This window comes from Phyllostomus discolor, chromosome 6 (genome assembly GCF_004126475.2).
Source record: "Phyllostomus discolor isolate MPI-MPIP mPhyDis1 chromosome 6, mPhyDis1.pri.v3, whole genome shotgun sequence".
Taxonomy (NCBI): domain Eukaryota; kingdom Metazoa; phylum Chordata; class Mammalia; order Chiroptera; family Phyllostomidae; genus Phyllostomus; species Phyllostomus discolor.
In genome coordinates, this window is record NC_040908.2 from 107407575 (window position 1) to 107433640 (window position 26066).

A 26066-nucleotide genomic window follows, 5' to 3' on the forward strand; every position below is an offset into this window, starting at 1 on the left:
TGACAACTCATGTTCCTTTATCCTCTTTTATTAAGATTTTCAAGTTATCAATATTAATTTAAACAACTTAATTTCCCTAATACTAAAATGCATTAATCATGCAAAGAGCCTAGAGATTTTCCACATTGTACAAGGAACATTCTTTAGGTTGCCATGTGGTTTCTTTATCGGCTAATAGAATCCCAGTTCAATTCCCTTAGGTTAATATTTTGCTCCACAACAAAATAAGGCTGCCTGACTTAGAATGATCAGTTATACAACACTTTAGTAAGCATTTAATGAATGTCTCTTATATGCCAGGGTCTATGTTAGGTGCTTGGGTCTTTGTTAAATTCAAGGGATGTTCAATACATAAACCCTGTCTTCATGGAACTTAAGATTTAGTGGAAGAAACAGACAAATCCACAGATAAGTTCAAACAAAGCAGATTGGTACAAGAGCTCAATTCAACAATAGCAGCAAGAACAAAAATAGTTGTGGGGACATGGATAAGGATGACTATAGTGATACAACTGCTATGTGTTCTAGGGAATTAATTCTCCTGCTTTTGAAAACAAACAGGGAGTATTTTTAAAGTTGGTCACAATCCAACAGTATGAAATGAAACCAAGAAACAGACAGATCCTCCTCTGCCATCTGTCTGATTCCTAGAGTAGGCTTGAAGACATTTCTCTGGTTTCCGAGCTCACCTCCTTCCAAAACCCTGGGATATCTGCCTTTCTGAGCAAGCTTCAGCCTTGCAATCACCAGCAGGCAAGCAATCTGCTATTCATCCTTGAAGCTCCAGGGACCTGCCTTCTGCCTGGATTATTTGTGGTCTGCCAACTCAGCAGGTACTTGGCTTATGGGCACGCGGGTCAGGGCAGCCTTCTTAGCCGGATGGCCCAGAGGATGCTTGGGGAGCAGAATGGAGGGGGAGCCTCAGTGGCGAATACAGCCAAGAAGTCACTCCAAAACATGTAATTAATCTGTAGCTGAAGAGTGGGGCAAGCTTGCCAGCCCAGGAATGTTTTGCTTCAGGTTTATACCTCATCAGGATTCCCATGCACTAGAGAGACAAGCTACAGAAGAAACAGTGAGGTGTTGTCAACACTGTAGAGCACTGAGAACAGTGAGTAAAGAACAAAATATTGTGTATTCTTTAAAAAGTCCCTTAATACTCTACTATCTTTATAAGAACTAGTTTATATATACTAACATTTCTTCTGTGAAGTCTCTCTCTAAATCCTTTATGGAACAGAATATAGAAAAGTTTAAGAACATGGATTCATATCCTGACATGTTACTTAACCTTTCTGTGCTTCAGTCCATTTATCTGTAAGATGGGGATGATAATGACAGCTAACTGGTAAGACTGCTGCAAATGTTAAATGAGTCAACCCATATGATGCACTTAGCACTTGGTGCACAGCAAGCACCAAATGCCAGCTGTGCTTTTAGTCTTTTAGTAGTTTTAACTATTGCCTATTTCTAAAAATCTGTTTTGTTTTTTTATTTTTGTTTTGTTTTTGACCTCACACTTTCTTGCTTTGTTTCCTATGAATTAAAGGTTTTTATTACCAAATTTCACAGGTAAAAATCCTACCCCTTATTCACAAGGCCACCATTATAAGAGTGCTCCAAACAATAGGATGTAACAACAGAATATCCATTGCATATCCATTCAGTGTCAGGCATGGTGGTAGGTGCTGCAGATGCAATGCTTGAACTAGACTGCTCTTGTGGTCTTTACTTCCTTGAGCTTTTTTCTTTGCTCCTACATATTCTAGCCCATTAAACCACCATTACTACAGAAGTTGCATTTTGTTATGCACACACGTAGACTGGGAGGCATTGGGTAGGGAGGAATAGTATTAGTGACTGCTGCATCCCCATGGCCTGATATAGCACGCAACACACAGAGAACATTTAATGCTTGTTGAATTAGCAGATGAATGACCACAAGCATGTAGAAGTGTGCTTGCTTTTGTTCGCCTGGGCCCTTCTTGAGTGATTAGGTGCCAAGGAAATGGAAGGCTTTCCAAAGCCACCTGTCTATTGCTTTGACATTTATCCACAGGGCACCATCTAGCACTAATGTTCATCTTCTTTCCTTAGGAAGCAATAGGTATAAAAGCTCTCTATTCCACTGTGAAAATTTCACCTTTGCTTGATGGGTGTTGTAATGTTAGGTTAGTTAAAAGTTTCAATTTTTTCTATCTTTAGCATGCCCCAAATCCAATATTCTTAGAGAAAGAGAATAAACAAAACTCCAAACTGTTCTTTTTGTTTCAGTGATTACTCCTCAACCCTCTCTCCTTGCCAGAAAGGTTTTTTTGTTTTGTTTTGTTTTGTTTTTTATCTTTCAAACATGACGAGAGTGTCAAGTCCCTTGTCAGGCCTTAATCTGAATAGTGGAGGAACATAATTTTAAGTATGAATTGGACTTATCTGTCAGTTACCTATTAATCATAATTAAAAGCATGATTAAGCTGTCACTAAGAAATCTGCTAAAGCCCTTATTTGTGCTAATGTATTCTAGTGTCATTTAAAAAAAATTATCCAGAGTATTGTAAAGTCCAGAAAGGACCTTGGAGCTTTAGCTCAATTCAATATTTTTACAAATGAAAGTACAAAAAATTAAGGACTCTGAAGCCATGAACAAAAGATCGCATAAAAAGGACCATATAAAAACAAATTCTGAGTAGCTAGAAGCATAACACTTACATGTTAAAAGATAATTAAGGACTACAGAAAATATTTGCAATGTTTTGACAAAAATGAACAGTTAAGATAAAGTATGACAAGCCTATATAGTTCAGGAATAAAAAGATAAATAGACCTAATATGAAAGAGCAGAGAATGCAAACAGACATTTTAGAAAAAATATATATTACATAACATATATAGGAAATAGAGAAATTCTAATGAATACTAATGAATACTTTTCAGAGTAGCAAAGATTAAAAAGGCACATCACACCTAGGGCAGGAGGACAGAAACACTTTCATTCTCTGTGAGAATGAAGCTGGCACAGTCACTTTTGGAAGGCAATTTGGAAATATCTAACAATTTTAAATGCAATAAAGTGTGATAAACACCTTTCAATTCCAGTGTTGAGAATTTGATCTTTAGCTATATTCACAAATCAAAATCATATATTTATATATATTGTTTAGCAAAAGAGAGAGAAACAACTAAAATGCCTGTTAATAAGTGATTTCTAAATTATGGCATGTCTATACAATGAAATTCTTATTTAAAAACCTCGATTGATTCATTTAAAGATAGAAATTATACACACATTGAATGTCAATAGCATCTTAATATTATAATTAGTGCTGACTTTGTGAAGCCCTTAAAAATCCTGAAAGTGTCAGGTTTTTCCAAAATATGGAAGGACAAAATTTGGAAAGCAAATTTTATTTGACCTGATTTATAATACCTAACTTAAAAAAAAAGTTATAAAATTTGTTAAAAACCATAGCAAATTGTTCTCAATTCTGATGGCCTTTTTTCCTTCGATTAGTGCTTATTGCCTTTTCCTACAATATAAAGGATTATTTTTTACTTTTTAAATGCCAGAGATTCTGTATGTAACCAGAATATCTCTCTGTACTTTATGCCAACTTTATTATATTCTTTACTATTTAAGAAAGAAAAGAAAAAGATTCAACAGTTTCCTCACTATCCATTTTATGTTTCTAATAAAATGGTGCTTTGTCTGATATCAGGTAACAACAGCACAGTGTTTACCAGTCACTTCAGTTATTTAAAATATTAAGTAGGTCATAGCCTTACTTCTGTTTGGTTGGTTTGTGTTTTAGAGAAGCTTTAGGTTTACAACAAAATTGAGAGGAAGGTACAGAGATTTCCCAGGTAAACCCCTGCCCCCACCAGAGTGGTGCATTGTTACAACTGATGGACCTACATGGCACATCATTATCACCCAAAGTCCACAGTTTACATTAGGGGTCACTAGGGGTACTGTACATTAGAGGGCTCGGACAAGTATATGCTGACATACATCTGCCATTATAGTATCATACAGAGTACTTTCACTGCCCTAAGAATGCTCTGTGCTCTCCCTATTCTCCCTCATCCCTACCCTTGGCAAACACTGATCACTGCACAGTCTCCATAGTTTTGCCTTTTCCAGGATCTCAGAAAGTTGGGATCAGACAGTATATAAACTTTTCATATTTGCTTCTTTCCTTGGTAATATATATGTAAGTTTCCTCCATGTCTTTTCATGGCTTGATAGGTCATTTCTTTTTATTGCTGAATTATATTCCATTTCTAAATGTACCATCCATTACTTATTACTTATCCATTCACATACTGGAGGATATTTTGTTTGCCTCCAAGCTTTGGAAATTTTAAAGTTGCTCTAAACATTTATGTACAGGTTTTTTGGTGGTCATACATTTTTAGCTCCTTTGGGTAAATACCAAGGAACAAGAAGGTACCATACTGTCTTCAAAGCAAGCTGTAATATTTTATATTCCCATTAGTAATGAATGAGATTCCTGTTGCTCCACATCCTCCCCAGTATTTGGTGTTACTAGTGTTCCAGATTTTGAGCATTTTAATAGATGTGTAGTGGTATCTTATTTTAATTCAGTTTACAAGGGGATAGGATGATATATGATGTGGAGTATATTTTCATATGCTCATTTTTGCCATTATGTATTTTTTTGGTGAGGTATCTAGTAAGGATTTTGACCTATTTTTAAATCCTTTATTTTTTTATTGCTGAGTTTTTAGAGTTCTTTGTATATTTTGGATAACAATTCTTTAGCAGATGTGTGTTTTGCAAATATTTTGTCCCAGTTGGTGGCTTGTTTTCTCATTGTCTTGACATACAATGGAATTCTAAAACAGATTTTACAAGGAAAAAGGTAGATCTGCATGTATTGATGTGGAAATATATCTAAGATAGATGATTAAGTAGGAAAAAAGTACAGAATCATGTGCAAATACAATTCTCTACTGTACACAAGATAAATAATATGCTTTTTTTCCTCCCAGGGACAAGAAGAGAATAGTGAATGGGGACTTATTTTATTAATTTGATCCTTTTTATACTTCCCCAAATTTTCTAAATTTTTAAAATTTTATTTTATTTTTAAGATTTTATATATTTATTTTTTTAGAGGGGAAGGGAGGGAGAGAAGGAGAGAAACATCAATATGTTGTTGCCTCTTGAGTGCCCCTTACTGGGGACCTGGCCCACAACCCAGGCATGTGCCTTGATTGGGAATCAAAAGAGTGACCCTTTGGTTTTCAGGCTGGTGCTCAGTCCACTGAGCCACACAAGCCATGGCTCTGTTTTTTTTTTTTTTTTTAGAAGATAGAATAGGTTTTAGGCAATTTTCCCACTTGTCTGCTTTATATATTTTTCTAAATAAAAAAACACACTATATTTTATTCATTTATTTATTTATTTTTGGAGACTTAAATACCCAGTTTTATTTATTTTCAATAATGAAAGCAACAGAACAAAGAAGAATTAATCCACTAATTTTTAAATCTATCACAGCCTTAGCACAAAAATATACTTATTAAATAAAAAAACATTCCTAGTAACCAAGTAAGACTATTCTTGAGACTCTCTTGGGTATTGCCTGTACTTTACACAAGACTGGGTGGTAGGAAAATAAACACGTGTAGATATTGACTGACAAGTACTGGAAGAAAAGAAGAGCCAAGGAGCAGGGTCCCCAAATATTAAGTTACAAAAGGGAACATGGGTTTTCAAAGAAGTCTACAAATCAGAGTTCACTGGAGGATGCAAGGGTTTGATATAGTCCATGCTCAAGGTATTGCAAAGAAATCTTTCCACATTTCTAGATTCTTGATTTGGAATCCATCACAGTCTAGAGGAGCTGCTGCCAAAGGACAGGAGGCTCTTCATTCACACTGCCTGGAAACACCTGTCTCTTAATTTTCCTCCTTTGACTTGGTCACTAGCTCCTATCACCAATATAACAGGGTTTCCACCCCCCCCCCCCCCCCCAAAAAACTTACTACTGTGTAGACCAGCGATTTTCAACTGGTGTGCTGCAAGACTTTTTAAAACATGCAATACCTGACTTTTTAGTTCGGGGCACTGACCTCTTTTGCCTTAAATTGTCAAATTAAAAAAATGACAAAAGCCAACACAACAAAGCAGTCTGGTATGAATGAATCAAAAGTATACCTGTATTTTCTGTCACATCAGCAAAAACTATATTTTGGGGTGTGCCACAGATTTTGTAATAAGTTTATGTGTGCCATGAGATGGAAAATCACTGATATATCTCTGATTTATCTTTTCCTTTAATAAGAACACTGATACTGCCAGGGACAGTTGTGAACATACCCAATACCTTTAATTTTTATCCTCCTACACACTGATTGGCTACAAAAATCTAGGACTCACAGATCATTGGTCCAAAGACAGGTTTTCAATAAAAGAATCTCTAAGTTTCAATGGTCACAATTTTTTTCCTACCTTATCTGCCACACCTTTTTATCTGCCACATCTTTTTCTTTCTCATTATCTTCTTGATTATGTCTTTTGGAAAGCAGTTATCTGAGTTGCATTCTGAGCACCAGATTTTTTGATCAATGAATCTCAAGTATCCTCATCATTTTTTGGAAATCTAAGTTTCCAAATGGGATCCCATCAGCCCTCTGAGTAGGCTCTGAAAAGGAAGCAGTAGCCTTCAGCTCACCACTGTATTTTTTAAACGGTTTTATTTATTTATTTTTGGAGAGAGGGAAAGGGAGAGAGAGAAACAGCAATGTGATTGACGTTTCGGATGGGTTGCCTCTCACACACCACGGACTGGGGACCTGGCCTGCAACTCAGGTATGTGCCCTTACTGAGAATTGAATCAGTGACCTGTCCATTTTGCAGGCTGGTATTCGATCCACTGAGTCACACCAGCCAGGGCTCACCACTAATTTTAGAAAAGGCCTATGTGACTGTTGACAGACCAAAGTTAAACTTTCTCATTAACTGCAGGATGATCTTAATGGCAGCTCCCACTGCTGGTGGACAAACTTTTCCATCTTCTTCCTCATCAGGCTGCATCTATGAGTCTTCCTTAGGTGTGGGTGGATCATCATCACACATCATTAAGTATATTTCAAAATCAGGCCTCTCCTGCACCACAGGCTCCTCAAACCCTCTGGTGGCTTCTACAAACATCTTTTGGACTGCTTCTTCATTCTCCCTGATCTCTACCTTTACAAATTCTTCTCCAGGCAAGTCTGGAGTTGTCTTACTCTATAGTTCTTCGCTATCAGCAGCCTCTGGTCTTCCTCTGTTCTGCTGGAGTTTCTGGGAGGATGACTCAATAGGTACTTATGTTCCTAGCCCTGCAGTGCTTGAAGTAGCAGTCCTTCCAGGACTGCCAGGAGTGCTGAGGGAGCTGATTGGGCTGAAGTTGCCCCAGGCATATTAAGATAAGTTGAACCAAGAATTCTGGGAGGGCAGAATTTTTTTATTTTCAAAGGTGTCAAGAGTGGCATCTAAAACCCACCTGCCTAATGGCTTTGTTTCTGTTAATCAGACATGACTCCAGATATTGAATTTAATTATAGCACTTTTTAATAAATATATATTTAGTGGGCTAGCTAAAGCTCAACTTTTTTCCTTTTATCTGGTATATAAGTATATAATTATGAAATTTTGTGTTCTGGCAGGGGTCAACAAATTTTTTTCTCTATGGTGATAAAAACTAAATATTTTTCAGTTTGTGGGCCATTTGATCTTGGTCACAACTATTCAACTCTGCCTTTTAGCATAAAAGCAGCACAGACAATATGTTAATAAATAATTGTGCCTGTGTGCCAATAAAACCTTATTTACAAAGAAGGTAGAAGATAGATTTGACCTATAAACCATAGTTTAAGATTCCTTGCCTAAGACATTAAGTATCTAGGGAATCTAGAATTCTTTTAATTCATGAGATAACACTGAATATAAAAACTGCCAAAAACTCACAAGGACAATACAATATAAAAAATGACTCAGTAAAAAAAAAGTTCAATCTATTTTTTCTGGTATGATGTTGATCCAACCCTCCTTTATATATGGGTATAGGTGGTTATAGTATTATATTGCCATGATAATTTTTAATGTATATACACTTTCTTAAAAAGTATTTTCTGGCCCTGACTGATATGGCTCAGTTGGTTGGGAGTCATCCTGCAAAGCAAAATCTTGCTGGTTCATTTCCCAGTCAGGGCACATGACTGGGTTGTGGGTTCAGTTCCCAGTTGGAGCATGTTTGAGAGGCAATAGATCAATGTTTCTTTCTCACATCGATGTTTCTATTCCTCTTTTTCTCTCTCCCTAAAAATATAAAAATAAATAAATAAATAACTGTTTTCTGAGTAAAACTTGACTTGTGATATTAATTAATTCCTATAATATTAGAGTTGCCATGAAGGCAATAACAATCTTTCTAATAATCTTTCAGACTTCTAGTCACTTTGTTATTTAATATTATGTCCATGTTCCTGGGAGCATGACTGAGGTGGAAATGGTGATGAGTAAAACATTTAGTTTTCAGTTTTAGTTTCTCTATCTTTACAACAGGAAAAATGGAACCTGTTATATTTACTAAAGACAATGACAGTATTATCTTAACAGTTGATATAAATCTGTGCTCTTTGTTCATTAGCTGTTGTGAGAAAATTACTTTAGAAGGAACAGGAAAAAAACCCTACATTTGTCTGTCATGATTTGATGCTTTATTTTCTTCTCTTCTCTTTAATAACAGATACAGACAGCTGACCATCCTCCATATACTTTCTCCTCTGCTATCAATGATAAGGGTTAATAAGGGAGAGGGGAACTCCAGGGGAATTAAATTGCTGTAAACAGGATGATTGGGCCATAGTGGATCCTGTCTGGAGAACTGTTCATATAATTCTCAGGCCAGTCATTGAGATCAAAGACTGTATCTATTTATATGTAACAATATAAGGTTAGAAAAGAAGAAATAACAATATAATACCAGAAAGAGAAAATATATATATGAGATACAGCAGATTAGTGCCCTGTTCAGATGGCATTAGATAGCCTTGTACCAACTCTATGTACCCACCTTCCTGACTCTAAACAATGTAGCCAATGGCTATTCAATGTGGGAGTCCAAAAAATCAGTTCCTTTGTCTTAAGGTAAGACAAACTGATGTGTACTTTACACTCTACTAAGATCTGGCTAAGACTGGGACTTTGACTGAAACTGTACTCTTATTTGGCTTCTTCCTTTTTCTTACCTGCTTTACTTATTCTATCTGGTTTCTCTGTAATAAAACACTTCAGTAAAACATTTACATTCAAATCCTTAGTTTAAATTCCGTTTCTTAGAGAACCTGATCTGAGACAATAGGCCATCATAGCTCCTTGGCAAATGGAATAGATAATGTCATACTCATTTACCACCAACATGCACACAATTTATAAAGAACTGTCCACCAACCTGTCAACGAATGCATGGTGAAGAAGGAAAATGGGGTCGTTGGCAGATCCTTGTACCTGAGACATTGTTCCATTCATATACACGTGCAAGGCATTGTGCATAGTGCTTCGGGAGGCATCTGCTATCCCAGTAAGTGGACTAGCGAATCCTGTTAGTGAAAAGAATATTGAAAAAGATTAGTTTACTTTAATGATTGAAAATCTAAGTGATTATTTCATTTGGTTTACAATAACAAGCACAAGCCTAATTCAAAGTCATAGAATGAATAATAAAATTCATTCTGTATTGGGATATTTTACATTCTGAATATCCAGTGAATATTTAATAAATCTTTCTGGAATTGAATGGTATTAATCTGGGTACTGTGAACTGATTAATCAGATAAGTTAGGTTGAGCCAACTTGTACTCCCTTCTGTTGCTCCTGCCTATTATTCCTCCTTTAGATACTGAAAAGTAGTTAGACCTTTTTTTATAATTATCAGCATAGTTATTCTCACTTCAGTCTGTAACATTTAGAACAGACCTTTCTAGCCTGATATGTGTCATTTTGCTTTCCAGTTCTGGTGGTTACCTTTAATTTTGGATTCTAGCTCCAGAGAAAGTATAATATGCCTGACCTTCCACATCACTGTGCATTATCAACAGTCTGGGGTCTGGGTGAGGGGTGGGGGAACAGGCATCAGGTGAGAGTGTATTTGATTTTGCAAAACATTCGTTTCAGAGTTCATCAGAACTCCATTAATTTGTTCCATTCACTGCATCAGGACTAATTGTGGGAATAATAGTTATAATAAGAGCTATTGTTTTCTGAATGTTAATTGGACTAAATGCTTCTTTGTGATATATGTTCTCTAATCTACAGCAACTCTGTCAATTAGGAATTATTATTCCCATTGTAAATAAGAGGAAACTGAGGTTCAGAGAAATTCTGAGTTTCCCAAGGCTACAGAAGTAGTGGTAGAGTTGGGATTTTAACTCATTTTAATTAAACTTCAAGATCTAAGCTCTTGATATTTTGTGTTCTCTCTCACACACTCCCTGGGAAGAGGTAGAATAAGACATCATTTAAGTACATTTAGTCAAAACAAAATATAAGCAGAACTCAAGGCTGAGAACAAGACAAAGATGTCAGAGTAATAGAGTTAAATTCTAAGCTGGAACCAAGTTAGGGAACTATGACCAAGGCCATATTATTGAATTTCATCTTTTAAAAATATCAAGTAAGCAGAAACTGGTAAGATGATGATGACAATGATGACAATGATGACAATGATGATGATGATGTAGAATAGACACCATTAAAGCATTACAATTCGGACAGGGGAGGTCTAGCTTTATTTTGTGCACATAGGATTTTGTAATCCACCTCTTCATTTCTAAAGGTGCAGTTTTTGACTTTTGCATTTGATGCTTTGTGGATCGGAGTAGCTCTGACCCCTCAGCTAGGGATTCATTCCCTTCTTTTAACTTTTTTAATTCATTCTAAGAGACCATATTAAGTCCTGGTACCTCTGAAAACTTAGTCCAAGAACAATCACTTACCTCCCATCTGAACTCTCTTATCTATGTCAGCTTTTATCATTGACAATCACTATGTGCAGGAATTTTTCTGGCTTGACATAACTAATTTCATACAACCTTGAGAATGATGCTACAAAATAATTACCTTCATCATCTCCATTATATAGACTTGGGAAAAAGGGGCTTAGAGAGGTCAAGTAACTTGTCTAAGATTAAAAAACAAGTAAGAGGAGTTAAGGTTAGAACATCAACCTGTTTTTTTGTAGAGCCTAAGCTCTTAACTGCATGCTTTACTGCCTTTCCCATGTAGCAATGAATCACATACCATGCAGGGCAAAGTTCTGTAGAGCAATGGACTTCAAGCTTATTCTTGAGTAGTATCAAATGAAACATTTAAAGTAGATTCCAAAATGTTTTAATCATAATTAGGAATAGTTTCAGAGGACATAATTTCAAGGATGTTACAAATAGTATAAATTTAAAAACTAACAATTTAATATCACTTTTAGAAAATGTATCTTATTCACCATCATTTATGTAAAAAATACTTAAACATACTTTATTATACTCTAAAATTTTATGGGGTTTCCTTTTTTACTTAATCTCTTCTTTTTATTCTATTTTCCCACAGAATTATGCCTAAATATTATGTTATACTTGAAACATTTTTTTAAAAAGCCATTATATCAGCCCATCTTACTTTTCTGCAACAACAGCTGGTATAAAAATTTAAACTTGTAAAAACTTTCATGTGACTTAACCTAATCTCCTGGATTAAGTTATCATTAAATAATTTAGTTATAATTTATTTTTTAAATGTTTATATTTTTCAATTACCATCAACACACAATATTATATTAGTTCCAGGTGTACAAAATAGTAATTAGACATTTATATAACTTAACCCAATTAATCTTGTACCTGTATGACACTATACATAGTTATTATAATTTTATTGATTATATTTCCTATGATGTACTTTACCTCCCCATACCTGTTTTTATAACTGGGGATTTGTACACCTAAAGTAATTATTAGACTCTGGCTGGGTAACTCATTTGGTTAGAGCATCATCCCTAAAAGCCAAGGTTGCAGATTTGATCCCCAGTGAAGGCACATACAAGACTCAACAACTGAATGTATAAATAAGTGGAACAACAAATCAATGGGTCTATCTCTCTGTCTGTGTTTCTCTCTCAAATAGATAAATAAATTATTTATTAATAAATAATTATTAGCTATAAAAGTAATTCTTTATTAATAATTATTAACTATAAAAGTAAAGTTTTATTTAAAATTTATTTCTTAATTATATTGATGGAAGATTATTAATTAAAAATTAATTCAGAAAAGGGGAAGAGTTTACAGGAACAAGTATAAAGGACACATGGACAAAAACTAGGGGGGTGGAAATGGGAAGGAGATGGGGAAGGCCAAGGGGGGTTGGTGGGGATGGGTGTAAAAGACAGAAAATTGCACTTGAACAACAATTGAATAAAAAAAGAAAAGAAAGAAAGATAAATAAATAAATAAATAATTCAGAGATTAAGGAATGAATATTATTTATTGCTAGAAAGAATAAAATTACACATAAAATCTATTCTAGTTTTTTATACATATTTTTCATTTTAACTGTTGTTGCAGTATTTCTGAAATTCCCTGAAATTCCCTGAAATTCCTTTGAAATTCCCTGAAATTTCCCCCTGAAATTCCCCTGAAATTCCCCTGAAATTCCTTCTCTTCCCTCTGAACACTGCCAGACTGTTCTCTATTTCAGTGTCTTTGGTTATATTTTGCTTGTTTCTTTGTTTTGTTCTTTAGGTTCCTGTTAAAGGTGAGATCATATGGTATTTGTGTTTCACTGCCTGGCTTATTTCGCTTAGCATAACACTTTCCAGTTGCATCCATGTTGTTGCAAAAGATAGGAGCTCCTTCTTTCTTTCTGCTGCATAGAATTCCATTGTGTAAATGTACCATAGTTTTTTGATCTATTCATTTACTGATGGGCATCTAGGTTGCTTCCAACACTTGGCTGTTGTAAATTGTGCTACTATCAACATTGGGGTGCATAGGTTATTTTGGATTGGTGTTTTATTCTAAATTTTTTAAAATAAATTGAGTTCTAAGAAAATTTTGTCCTCATAAAAAACTAGGTTAGAATGAAAATATTTCCATATTAATTTCACTTAATTATTTGAATCCTTTTTAGTTATATATGCCAAAAATGATGTACTGATCCAGGATCTGAATAATCTGATCCATCAACTGACAATTTAATCAAGATTCTTTAATGAAAGCAATCTTATAAATTATAAATTTATTTACAAATCACTTGACTTGCAATATTTTTGCTACTTAGTTATTAAAGTCACTCCCTTCAGCAACACTGCCACAATATTTTGAATTCTCTGCTTCTAAGTTTTTACCCTTTCTGGGAAAGTGCTGTGTTGAGAATGGGTTCAGGATGGGGAAAGGTATGCCTTTCTTCTAAAAAGTCAGAGAAGGGAAACCATGAAAGTGGAGGTGGTAAAGGAGCACCTTCAAAGGAGTCTTCTTGCTCAGATTCATTGTAGGAAATTATACTTGCAAGTAGGACCTGGAAATAAATTTCCTTAAAGCTTTCTATGCTATGTACTCTTCAGCAAATCTTAGCAAACCTGCAGTAGTGTGTCTATCCAAGTTTGAAGGTACTACCATAGTGGAAGAACTTTTAAAATTAATTAGACCATGGTTTAAATGTTACATTACTTACAGAAAGTATAACCTTTGTCAAGTTAGTTATCTTCTTTCAGCCTTGGTTTCTTTATTGGTAGGAGAGAAAATAATTAATGCCCATCTCTACAATTTTCATGAAGATTAATTTTGATAGCACATATGAAGCACCCAATATAGAATCTGGTATAAAATGGATGCTTCCTCAGTAGAAGCTATCATTTTTATAAATTCATTGAATTTGATAAATGGGTGCTTATCATAAGAGCTACTGATCAAGACTAGCAGAAAAGCCTATTTTATCACAATTCACCACTGTCAGGACCCATTCCAGCACCAGACATCTCTTCCCCTCCTGAACTCCACTGCTCTACAGAAACCTGCTTGCTTCTTGCCTTCATATAACATTAGGTGCTCCTGGGTGATCCTAGGATTGTCACTCAATCCTAGAAGTGGGATTGCCATTCTAGTAATTGCCACATTAGTAATTGAGAGAATCAAACAATTGAATATACCTGTGATTGATTTCAAAACCTGTGCTTTTTTCCTGTAGACTAGAGATAGACTATGTCTGTACTGACTTGCTGACACACCTTAGGAACCTCTTTTTCCTATGGACTGTGAAATGAACCTATTGACTTGTTATTTTCACCTATTAACTGTGGCATGCAGAACGTGTTATTACCTCACTCTTGTCCAAGGAATCCCCATGGGTAGAAAGTCTAATAAGCCAGCAGGGACCTTGTTAGCAGTCACAGATGCCAAAATGGCTCGAAGTTCTTTGTGACAGTGACAGTTGCCCAAATTACTCTGTGTTATGCCTTTAAATCTGCATGCTACATTCCCACCAGAAATTAATATATACAGTTTCAGGCTGATGATAATAATAAGAAACTGCAGTTTGTCAATCCATCTCTTTCTCTTTCATTTCTTTCCCAGTAGCACTCTGAGAGTGTTTGTCTGTTTAATATTGATGCCTATCTCTGATCCCTGGAGATTCAAATGTAATTGTATATAGTGGGGCTCAGGCACTCGGAGTTTTAAAAACACCTTAGGTGATTGTAAAGGGCAACAAGGCTTGAATTCACCAATTTAGGTTAAGTTGCTCTCCCTCCTTTAAAATTGAATTCACACTTTAAAAACTTTATTGAATATATTATTTATCTGAATATATTATTTCATTCACTTGAACTTTTCTCCTCCTAGATTGTGACAATCTAAAAATGCTTCAGCCTTTAAAATCTCACATCACTTACTTCTGTGTTTATATTGATAACTGTTATAATGTGAACCCTTGAAAATGTTTAAAAAAATGAGCAACTACTGAGTGGCAGGCACTGGGCAGACATTTTCACACATCATCTTATTTAATTCAGTATGCTCTTTTGTGGGAAGCTGGGTTATAGGTAAATTTTATGTTGCCTTTTGGATTTTGAAATGTGGAAAAGTATGTTGTTAAATCTTCACAAGACAGTAAATTTAATTTATTTGATTTAGTTATATTTTAAATGAATTTCAAACCAATTTTAATATTTCATAGAGCTTCACAGATTTAATTGGAGAAAAAAAGTAAAAAGAAATTAAAAAAATATACATTAGTGCATGTGAAGATTGAAGAGAAGTGACTGTTAGACCCACTGGCTATATCCCCCCTAATTTACTCTTCTAACATAAAACTTAATTCAGAAACTATGACATGCACAAGTTAACACACAATAATTTTAAGAGGTTCTATTTGATGGCTGAGTACTTTTTAAAGGCTTGCATTTAAAACTAATTGCAGCAGAAGTATAATATTACAGATCAGGAAGGATTCTGGATCTAAGCAAGTCCTTAGGTATAATAGGAACATTAACTTTTAATCCAATTCAAGTTTTCTCAAATAAAGTGCCAGCCCTATAGCCATAAATGAACTAATTAGCATTTGTATTTATTAGAACATACTTTTAATTTGACTCAGGAAATTCTCTCACCTATGAAACAGAGCAATGAAGTAAATGTAGTGATGAGTGATTGGTTTCTTGCCATCTAATTACATGTTAAATGGTAGTTAAGGTCACAGATGCTCCATAAATTCTGTGGTCATCAAAAGTACCAGCAACACAACATGTAAACTTGTTAGAAATGCAAACACTCTAGCCCTACTAGAGACCTACTGAAGCAGAATGTCAGGGGGATTCACCACTTGCTTTAACAAGTCTTCCAGGAAATTCTCATATGCACTGAGTTTGAGAATGACTCCTCTAATTACCTTCACTTTTTGCACAAAGTTGGATCAGTCATAATGAGTCACAGTCTTCTCCAGAAACTCAATACAGGAGATCAACAGAACTATTTCATGTGTTTTCACTTTAAATTGTCTATTATTTTAAACATCAGATTAATTTCTCCTCTTGGTAACCTCAATGTTTGTGGGTGTGTTTTGTGTATGTGCACACATGTCTAATCTTTTGCTTTATGTAATTATATCATCCAGTGATTTTTTCAACATTTCATAGATCTTATTTCTAATTTCTAAACACATCTATAGAATTATCTTAAGTATCAAGAATACTGGTCCATTTATTCTTTTAAAATTTGTCTGGAACTTGCTTTAAGGAACAATTTTATACTGGCTTTTTATAGTCTAAGACTAGATTTGTGTGTTTGGAAAGAGTTGGGAACAGTGAACCACACAACAGAATAATTTAGTTCACTAAGTTGTACAGAATGAAATAAGCAAAGATCTTTATAGACAAAAGTATGATTTAAGCTGTATTCCCTTCCTGCTCTTATGACTGAATTGATAATACTTGGTATTTTTTGGTATATTTCACTGCGTATGCTAAAACATTAATAATACATTAATACTAACTATTTTTTGAAACAAAGGTAGGGTAGCTAACCATCCTAGTCTCTGTTTGCCTCCAGAGTTCTGGCTTTAGCACTGAAAGTCCTATGTCTCCTAGGTAAGCCACCTTCATAAACATGCAACTGAGCATTACCTGGGACTGTCCATGCTTGGCTTAATGCTCTCTGCTGCTGCTATCTTGAAATTCTTAATAATTTTCAAACATGGTGTCCAGTGTTTTAATTTTGCACTGTGTCCTACAAATTATGTAGCTTGTCCTGGTCCCCGGAAAGACCATATCAGTCCTAGGCAAACAGATGGTCAGTTGCCTTGCAAAGGTTCTATGTAACCTTCATTGCCTTGATTTGATAGGCCCTTTTTATAATATACAAGTCAATTAAATCATTTAAATATGTCCTACTATCTCATTTATATCTTTGCTTTTTAATTAGAAAAATCATTTGATGATATTTTAATATGCAAGTCTCAGATTCCATATCTATACTTTTCCATAATGAATATTATAACATTATTTGCATTACATGTTATAGTTCGCAAAACACTTTCAGGCACATTTTCTCATTAGACATTCCCAGTAGTGTACTAGCAAAAGATTAATAACTAAATCTCAGAGGAGAAGTGGAGAATGGAGAATATTTTGATTCATAGCACCTGTCAATTTTCATGGTGTAAATATTTCATGATTGTTAATTTCAAAGTATCAATTTATTGTCATTGAGTGAAGAGTTTGGAAAAGATGCTATCAGTTCTCACAGCAGATGTGTCAACTCCAGAGCACCATTGGATGTTCCTCACCTAAGGGAGATAGAGTAAGTATGAACATGCCTATACTGCAGATGAAGATACTTCTGAGCAAGATGAGGGAATCCTGATGACATATTAAAGGTCACATGTCTTCTGAATGGCTAATTCCAAAGCTATCTCCTCAGTCTTCTCATTTTGAATCCTATGGTCTTCTCCTTATACTACACTATTTTGTTTTTACCTTTAATATCTATAAATTTGTATATAGGGATTATTATTAAGGGTGTATAACAAGAACAAATATATGCCACAGATAAAAAGTTAACATTACATAAAGTTAGTTGCAGGAAAACATAACAAAGATTCCACTTTTGTTAAATTGAGGGTAATTATTTTTAAGATACTTTGATTAAAATCACTTGAAAATATCTTTGAATTTTTTACAGGTGTGTTTGCACTTATCAACCTTCAATTTCAAATAAAGTTTCCTTGTGCTTACATATCACAAAGCCTCATCTTCATGATTTAATTATAAATGAAATATGATTTATGTAGTTTCTATTTATCTTTGTTACTATTACTTAATTATCATTTGACAACAAGTTACTACCATTACTGTAGTTTCAACTCCTGCATAGTGGGCATTAGGCTAAGTGTTTTCTTATGCTCTTATATCAATTAATCTTCATAGTAACTCTATAAAGAAGATGACAACATTCTTTTCTAGTTATTTTTCTAGTTCTAACAGCACCTTTGTTTCCCTTTCTTTTTTTTTTCATAAAAATTCTGAAAAAACTGAGGCACCTGATCCAGACCAGTTCTCTACTGATATACTTGGTAGGGAAGAGAAAGCCCTTCATCGTGGTTCCCATGCTCCCTCTCCCTCTGGATGAGGGCTTCAGAAGCTTCCTATCACAGGACTTGGGATAGCATACAATCAGCTGGATCAATCAGATTCTTGTCACAATGCACAGGAAAGACTGGAATTCCTTGGTAGTGCCACCGGTGTACAACTATAAGGCCAGATGTTCACCTCCTTAAGACCGATGTTTGTTTCTGTTCAACTGAATTCCCTGATTGAGTTTCAAAAATTTGTAGGAGGTAAAACTGCAGCTTAAAGGTTGTGTTTAAAAAGTAATTCTAAGTAGAAAGTACTATTATTTTGTTACACTTTGGGTATCAGTTCAATTTAGGACTAATGCTTTTCTGAAACAATTTTTGTCCACTGGAGTTCTGAAATGCTAGTCTACTTCACTGTTTAGAATTTGTTTCTGTAGGGAGCTAGAAAATTAGCACATCAACATGCAAGAGTGACTTTATTATTTAATGACATTTTTCTATTACAGAGACTGTTCTAAGTATTTTACAAATGTTAATTGAAGTAATCTTTTCTAAAAGCATGTGAGGTAGGTATTGTTATTATCTCTACTTTGAAAATGAAGGATTTCAATAAAGACAGGTTAAACTTATGAAAATTCATCTGGCTAGTAAGAGATAGTATCAGGATTTTAACCCAGGGAGTCTGACTCTTAACCATTGCTCTCTGCTCCCTCTAAAATTATGTCCCTCTATTTGAAAGACTTGGGGACATGACTTCCCCTTTTGATGATCCAGTTTTGCTACCTCTTAGCCGTATGACATTGTCAAGATTTTTAAATTCTCTGAATCTCGGTTTCCTTATCTGTGAGATGAATGTAGCGAGAAATGTTATAAGGCTTTTGAGAGGAGTAATTAAAATAATAAATGTGAAAAGTTTTAGGAGCAGAAAAATATTCACATCCATGGTTATTATTAATTACAAGGACTCTCTGGAATTTTTAAGGCTATTTTATTAGGCTATTGGAAAGAACTTGTAACTTCTCCCCCTCTGTTTCCTTGCACTTTAGCTGATCTGCTTCACTTATCCTTGAGTATATCAGATCCTTGGTCAGAGTTTCTCTGACAATAAACACTCGATCAGGTACCTCTATTTAATAACATTTATACTTCCCTCTTTTAATAATTTATTTCCTTTACATTATGGTTAGGTATTAATGGTTCAGTTCTTAATTAGACTGTAAGTTCCAAAAGAAAAGGATCTGTATCATATTCACAGTTATTCCTAGTGTTTTGCAAAGTGCCTGCACACAGTAGATTGCTTTATAAATGTTTGTTGAATAAATAAATAAATACAAAATATTTATTTCTCTCTAAAACATGTAACTTCAGTTGCTAACACTGATTTTAAAATCAGTGAAGCTAAAATTTTTTGGAATGTTCCCATAACATTCCAAGGTTTGTGTCTCAGACAGGTTGTGGCTCTGAATCTGGCTCTTATGTCTTTATGTAATAGGCCATTCTCTCAATATTCTCCTAATGGAATACTTAATTGTATGTAGAGAAAGGACTAAGCAGCTTATATGAAAACTACCCAAGGTATTGCTCAGAATGGAGATGATAATAGATGTTAGGAGGTAAGAGCTAGGTTATTGTTCATTCAAAGCATGTTAATAAAAAACAATGAGTCACCCACAAGTTATGAAATATACTTTGGGAGATGCCATTGGAAAGAAGAATATACAATGACTAATAGAAACAGAATGTCATGGCCTTTTTCTATTTAGTGAAGAGTTGGTAAGTGGAAAAATATTATAGGAAGGCGGGAAAATAAGGCAATGAAAAATGAGAGGAAAATGAATTACCTTTGTCAGCCAAAAACTGAGGCTAAAATGTAAATAAGGTAGCTCAGCCCCAAACTAAAACCCCAAGCAATGACTGGCCCCTAGAGGGGAAAAAGCTGAAGAGGCTTAAGCAGAAAGACCCAACAGATCCATTCGATGTGTTCATGAAACTTCTTTCCTCAAACTCCTGGATGTGCAACCAGCTTCCCATTTAGGTGTGGCCTTGTGAATGTACTGTGGCCAGTGGCATGTGGGCAGAAGGTAGGTGGGCCACTGGCAGGGCTGGCCCATCTATTCCTTCTGTAGGTCTCTCTAAACACCCTCTTCCCTTGTCTCCCAAAAGATGCAGAAAATCCATCAAAGAGGTGGTGGACAGTAGAGTCACTGAAGTACCCATGTGAAAGACCCGTCACCAAACATTAACATCTGAACTGGGCCTTGTATGAGCAAGAAATCAATTTTTATTAGGTTAGGCCACTAAAATTTTGTGGTTGGTTTGTTATAGCTCCTATGTCTTAGTCTGTTTGGGCTACTATAACAAAGTACCCCAAAGTACCCCAGTCTATGGAAAAGAGATTGTATTAGAAATTGCTATTTTTCATTAATACTATTTTTTCTCTTTGTACTAATGATAAATATCCTAAATGTAGTAGGGCACATGGCTAGGCGATCACACTTTCCAGTTTTCCTTTAGAGCTGTGTGGCCATACCTGTTGGGCCATAGGGATAAAATGGAATTGATGATAGACACTTCTCAACTTATGCCTTTAAATAGGAATGGGCATGCACTCCACTTTCTACTTTGTGCTCTTCCTGCTACTTAAGATAAAGATATTAGAATGAAGATGTAGAGATAGCTGGGAGTTGAGGATGGTAGCCCTGCACTCTCTGTCCTGGATTATTTATCTCTGCATTGTTTCATAAGAGCAAAATAAAGTCTATCTTTTTTAAAGCCACATTATTTGTTTTTTCTTTCTTACACTATTTTAAAGTGAGTTTTAATTAATAAAGGGAGAGCTAGACTAATTCAACAATATTCTATAAAACTAAAGGCCTGCAGAATCTTGGAATACATAGAACCACAGTTGCATTTGGTGTTTATGTAAGTAAAGTTTCTTGATCAATTGCCATATTTCAAGCATTTCTACCCATAAACTGAGCCTTTTATTAATACATTCTCTCCTAGTCATTTAAGCACTAAAGTTTTAATTCCAAGTCACAAGCTTTCAGAGCATCTATTGGAAAGCCACCTACTCTAAGGTCACTGTCACGAGGTTCGGAAATTTCTACAGGAGGAAAAAGAAAAATCGATACAGTTAGAGTTAAAATTGTTTATAAAATAAAACAATATTCTAATACCTTGTCTTCATTGTAATATAACAGAGGCTTTCCACATTTAACAGACATCTTATTTGATACTCATGTAAATATGCAGACATGTAGTAAAGAAATATTATCTTGGCTTCACAAATAAAAAGATGTGCTATGTGAAACTGAATGACATACCCAGTATCTCATCATGTCTTGAATTCAAGTGATCTCTCTTCAAGGATGCTAGCATACTTATCACATTTCTAAATTTCATATTCTAGCTCTAGCACTTATACTCTATGTTGCTATAAGCAGATAAAAGGTAGGCAAATTATTTAGTAAAGTACCTAACCCTTAGTAACCTCTCAATAAAAGTTGGCTATTTGGGTTCTTTTATTTTAGCTTTTAATTTTTATAGGGATAGATTTACAGAAAGTTTTTAAAGCAAAACCCTAGGGAATACCACTTACATTATATTTTATGATACTTTTATTCTCTAGAGCACAATACAAAAAAAGTGAATGGTGTCCTTAGAGTTATAAAATGCATTAACCTTAATGAATCTTAAGAACTGGGTGCATTTTATCTTGAGAAAAGTGGCATCTCACCATATACTTAGCATTGGAGATAAGCTTCTATCTCACGTATTTTCCCTTGGATCTAACTAAAGCTCTACTACAAATTTCTACTGAAGTCTCTGTCTAAATAAATGAACAATCACTTTGACTTGGTGAAACATAACTATAAGGAAAAAAAGGGTAGTTATTCATAGTGTCTGGCATAAAATCAATTGAGTCTAATAAGCTGGACACTAGAGCTGATCCTTGGTATTGTTAGAAGCAAAATTTTAATTTTAGAGCAGATTTTCCCAAGTACATTTCTGGAAATCTATAAATAAAATTTATTTTGGAATTTTTAAAGTATATTTTATTATATAAGTATATTAATATCATTGATAAAAATTGGGACAGTTGTCCCAATTTTTTTCTCCCCTTTATCCGCCTTCTGCCCTGCACCCTCCCCGCCTTAGCTCACTCCCACGAGTTGTACATATAAGTTCTTTGGTTTCTCTATTTCCTATAATATTTTTAACCTACCCCTGTCTATTTTATGCCTACCATTTATGCTTCTTATTCCCTGTACCTTTTCCCCCATTCTCCCTCTTCCTCCTACCCCACTGAAAACCCTCCATGGTATCTCCATTTCTGTGATTTTGTTCTTGCTAGTTGTTTGCTTAGTTTTTGTTTTTTAGGTTCAGTTTTTGAGGAGTTATGAGTTTCTTGTCATTTTACTGCTAATATTTTTGATCTTATCCTTTTTCTTAGAAAAGTCTCTTTAACATTTCATATAATAAGGGCCTAGTGATGATGAACTCTCTTCACTTGACCTTATCTGAGAAGCACTTTATCTGCCCTTCCATTCTAAATGATAGCTTTTCTAGATAGAGTAATCTTGGATGTAGGTCCTTGCCTTTCATGAATTTTAATACTTCTTTCTAGCCCCTTCTTGCCTGTAAGGCTTTTTTTCAAAAATAAGTTTATAGTCTTATGGGAACTCCTTTGTAGGTAACTCTCCCCTTTCCTCTTGCTGCTTTTAAGATTCTCTCCTTATCTTTAATTTTGAGTAACTTAATTATAATGTGCCTTGGTGTGTTCCTCCTTGGGTCCAATTTCTTTGGGACTCTCTGGTCATCCTTCCTGGAAGGACTTCCTGGAAGTCTATTTCCTTTGCCAGATTGAGGAAGTTTTCCTTCATTATTAGTTTAAATAAGTTTTCAATTTCTTGCTCTTCCTCTTCTACTTCTGGCAGCCCTATTATGCAGATGTTGGAGTGCTTAAACTTGTCCCAGAGGTTCTGAAGCTTCACCTCATTTTTTTGTATTCTTGCTTCTTCATTCTGTTCTGGTTGGATGTTTATTTCTTCCTTTCATTCCAAATAGTTGATTTGAACCCTTGTTTTCTTCCCTTCACTGTTGTTTCCCTGTATATTTTGCTTTATTTTACTTTGTGTAGCCTTCATTTCTTCCTTCATGTTGCAACTGAGCTCAGTCAATTCTGTAAGCACTCTGATTACCAGTGTTTTGAACTCTGCATCAGATAGGTTGTCTATCTCCTTGTGGCTTAGTTCTTTTTCTGAAGTTTTGATCTGTTCTTTCATTTGGGCCATATTTCTTTATCACACCACAACCGTTAAGTTGTTAGGGGGTGGGGCTTCAGGTATTCACCAGGGTGGGGCAACCCTTATTGCTGCTTTGTGGTACTATCTGTGGCGGAGGGGTCAGAGAGGGAAAAGTACTGCTTGCTTACTCTATTCTAGCCCCACTTTCCAATGAACTCTCCTGTGAGACTGGGAGTTTCTCTCACCTTCACAACCCCCGTAGTATTTACAGCTAGAGGTTTTGAGTCTTTAGTTTCTGGGTGGGTTAGCCCCTCCTCACCCATGCAGTCCACCACCTTGCCTTGGGTCCTCTCCATTTGGCTGCCTATTTCCACTTCTCCTACTTGTCTGGATAAATGTTTCTTTAATCCCTTGTTTGTCAGAGTTCCATGCAGCTTGATTTTCCAGGACTTCTGGTTGTTTGTAGTTTTTAAATTGGCTATTATCTTGGTTTTGGTTGTTCAAGGGAGTGAAGCATTTCTACCTATGCCTCCATCTTGGCCTGACTAAACCCAAAGATTTTAAAAGAGTGTTCAGGAAAATCAAAGACACAAAGTGATAGTGGTGGGTGGGTTTTATAGTCAAATTAGTTGGAAATATTTAAGGTTTAACAAATCAAAACAAATCTCTATATTGTAGACCTTCTCAGATCCCTTATTCTAAGATGTATTTTGAAGCTCTAAAAAGGTATGTACTATCTATTGTTGCTGTTTTTCATTAATGTATGAGATTTTCCTGCTCCTTATTTCAATTTTATACCTGTACAAGGCTGGATTTTTTAAAAAATTTTGAGCCAAATACAATAGTATAATGTATTGCATATAGAAGCAGGAATTGAATCCATTTATCTTCTTTTATTTTTTTCAAAAATGTGAAGCAGTACCATTCCACTTACTATTTTTATATATATTTTAATTATGTTATTTTTACTAAAATGTAATAATTATTTTGCTATTCTAATAAATCAATAAATATCTTCAAATTTTCTCAGTTTAAGTTTTAAGAATGGTACATAGCTATAAATGTAACCTATATAAATAATAGTTTCTGGAGTTTTCCACATATTGTAAGAGTCGTAAATAGATAATGAAACCAAAAAATATTTTAGATCATTCACTGTAGAAGATTAGAAAGCAGTCCTACAGATACATGGGATATAGATAATTTACCTTGATATCCTGAAGTCTCTCATATGTGCTAAATGAATAAATACATAAAAATAGACTTCTTTTTTTATTCTTTCTATTGTTTACTTCTAATGAGTAGTAGCATCTTCATCTGAGGTTTGTCCCAAGGAAGTAAAATCTGTATATATACAATGCTAACTCTATACTTAGAAGAGGTGCATTATTATTTTGCTCCTTAAAAATGTTCGAGGTTTTTAAGTTGGGTTATTGGAAAAATGAGATTATTCTTTAGCAAACATTTTCCACAACAGTGAATTCACATGATGAATAATTAAATGAAAGCTATCTAATATGAATAAATATACATCATAAAGACTAACAGCTTATGCTAAATTATAAGGAGAGTTGAGAAGACTGAAGATTACAGAGAGGACAGGAGTGGGGGAAAAGGGAGACATTTCTTGTATATGTAGTAGGAGCTAGGTATTTATACATCTTCACAATAGCCTGAATGTATAATTATTAAGTAAATTTCTAAAATGAGAGAAGAGATGCTCATAATATTACAACTGAGGTTTAAATATGGTATTATACACCTTCAAAATCAGTGTTTCAATGCTCTTTAAAGAGCCCTTCCCATCTGGCTGGCGTAGCTCAGTGGATTGAGCGCGGGCTGGGAACCAAAGTGTCCCAGGTTCGATTCCCAGCCAGGGTACATTCCTGGGTTGCAGGATATAACTCTCAGCAACCGCACATTGATGTTTCTCTCTCTCTCTCTCTCTCCCTCCCTTCCCTCTCTAAAAAATAAATAAATAAAAAAAAAAAAAAAAAAAGAGCCCTTCCCAATCTGGGGAGTTCTTTGTCTTTCTCTCTCCAATGTAGCCTCCTAAAATGGTGTTTACCAGCATGTAATACCAGCACCTTTTATTTTTATTTTTTATTTTATCTGTTTTTCCCTTTTACATTTTTATTCAAGTAATAAATGACCATTATAAAGTTTTATAAGTATAATGAGAACAGTGGTTTTCTGTTCCAGTTTTTAGTTCTCCAAATTTCTAGATAATGTAGTATCTCTTTTTTGGCCTTTTTCAAAATTAATTTTTTGAGGTGACAATAGTTAATAAAATTATATAGATTTTAAGTGTACAAATCATCTGTACATCGTATTGTATGCCCACCTCTAGCACCTTTTAATTCATAGCAAAGATGTCACATGCCTTAAGTAAATTACTTTACTTTCTCAAAATTCACATTTGGTGAGAACAATTTGCATGTCAGTTCAACTAGTACATTATGGAAGAAATGAAGTAATCACTTAAAAACATATAAATACATGGTGATTGATACTCCTTTTTTTTTTTTTTTACAGAGATTGCTCAGGTTATATCATTGCACTTGCTGCTAACAGTTTACTGAGTATCAAGTGATAATATCCCCAAATTTTAAACTATTCTGTTTTTAAGTTGTTTTTTCTTTCCGAAAAAATATATAACTATGAGTTTCTACCCCCAAGATATCAGA

At 34.7% G+C, this 26066-nt stretch overlaps 1 protein-coding gene across 1 annotated transcript in view; it reads right to left on the minus strand.

Annotated features, from left to right (window-relative positions):
* Window positions 1-26066, minus strand: part of TYR (tyrosinase) — a 77196-nt gene that overhangs the window by 31932 nt on the left and 19198 nt on the right. Inside the window, 1 exon segment of the mRNA XM_028517022.2 lies at window positions 9462-9609. Within this exon segment, the coding sequence (XP_028372823.1) occupies window positions 9462-9609 (148 nt within the window).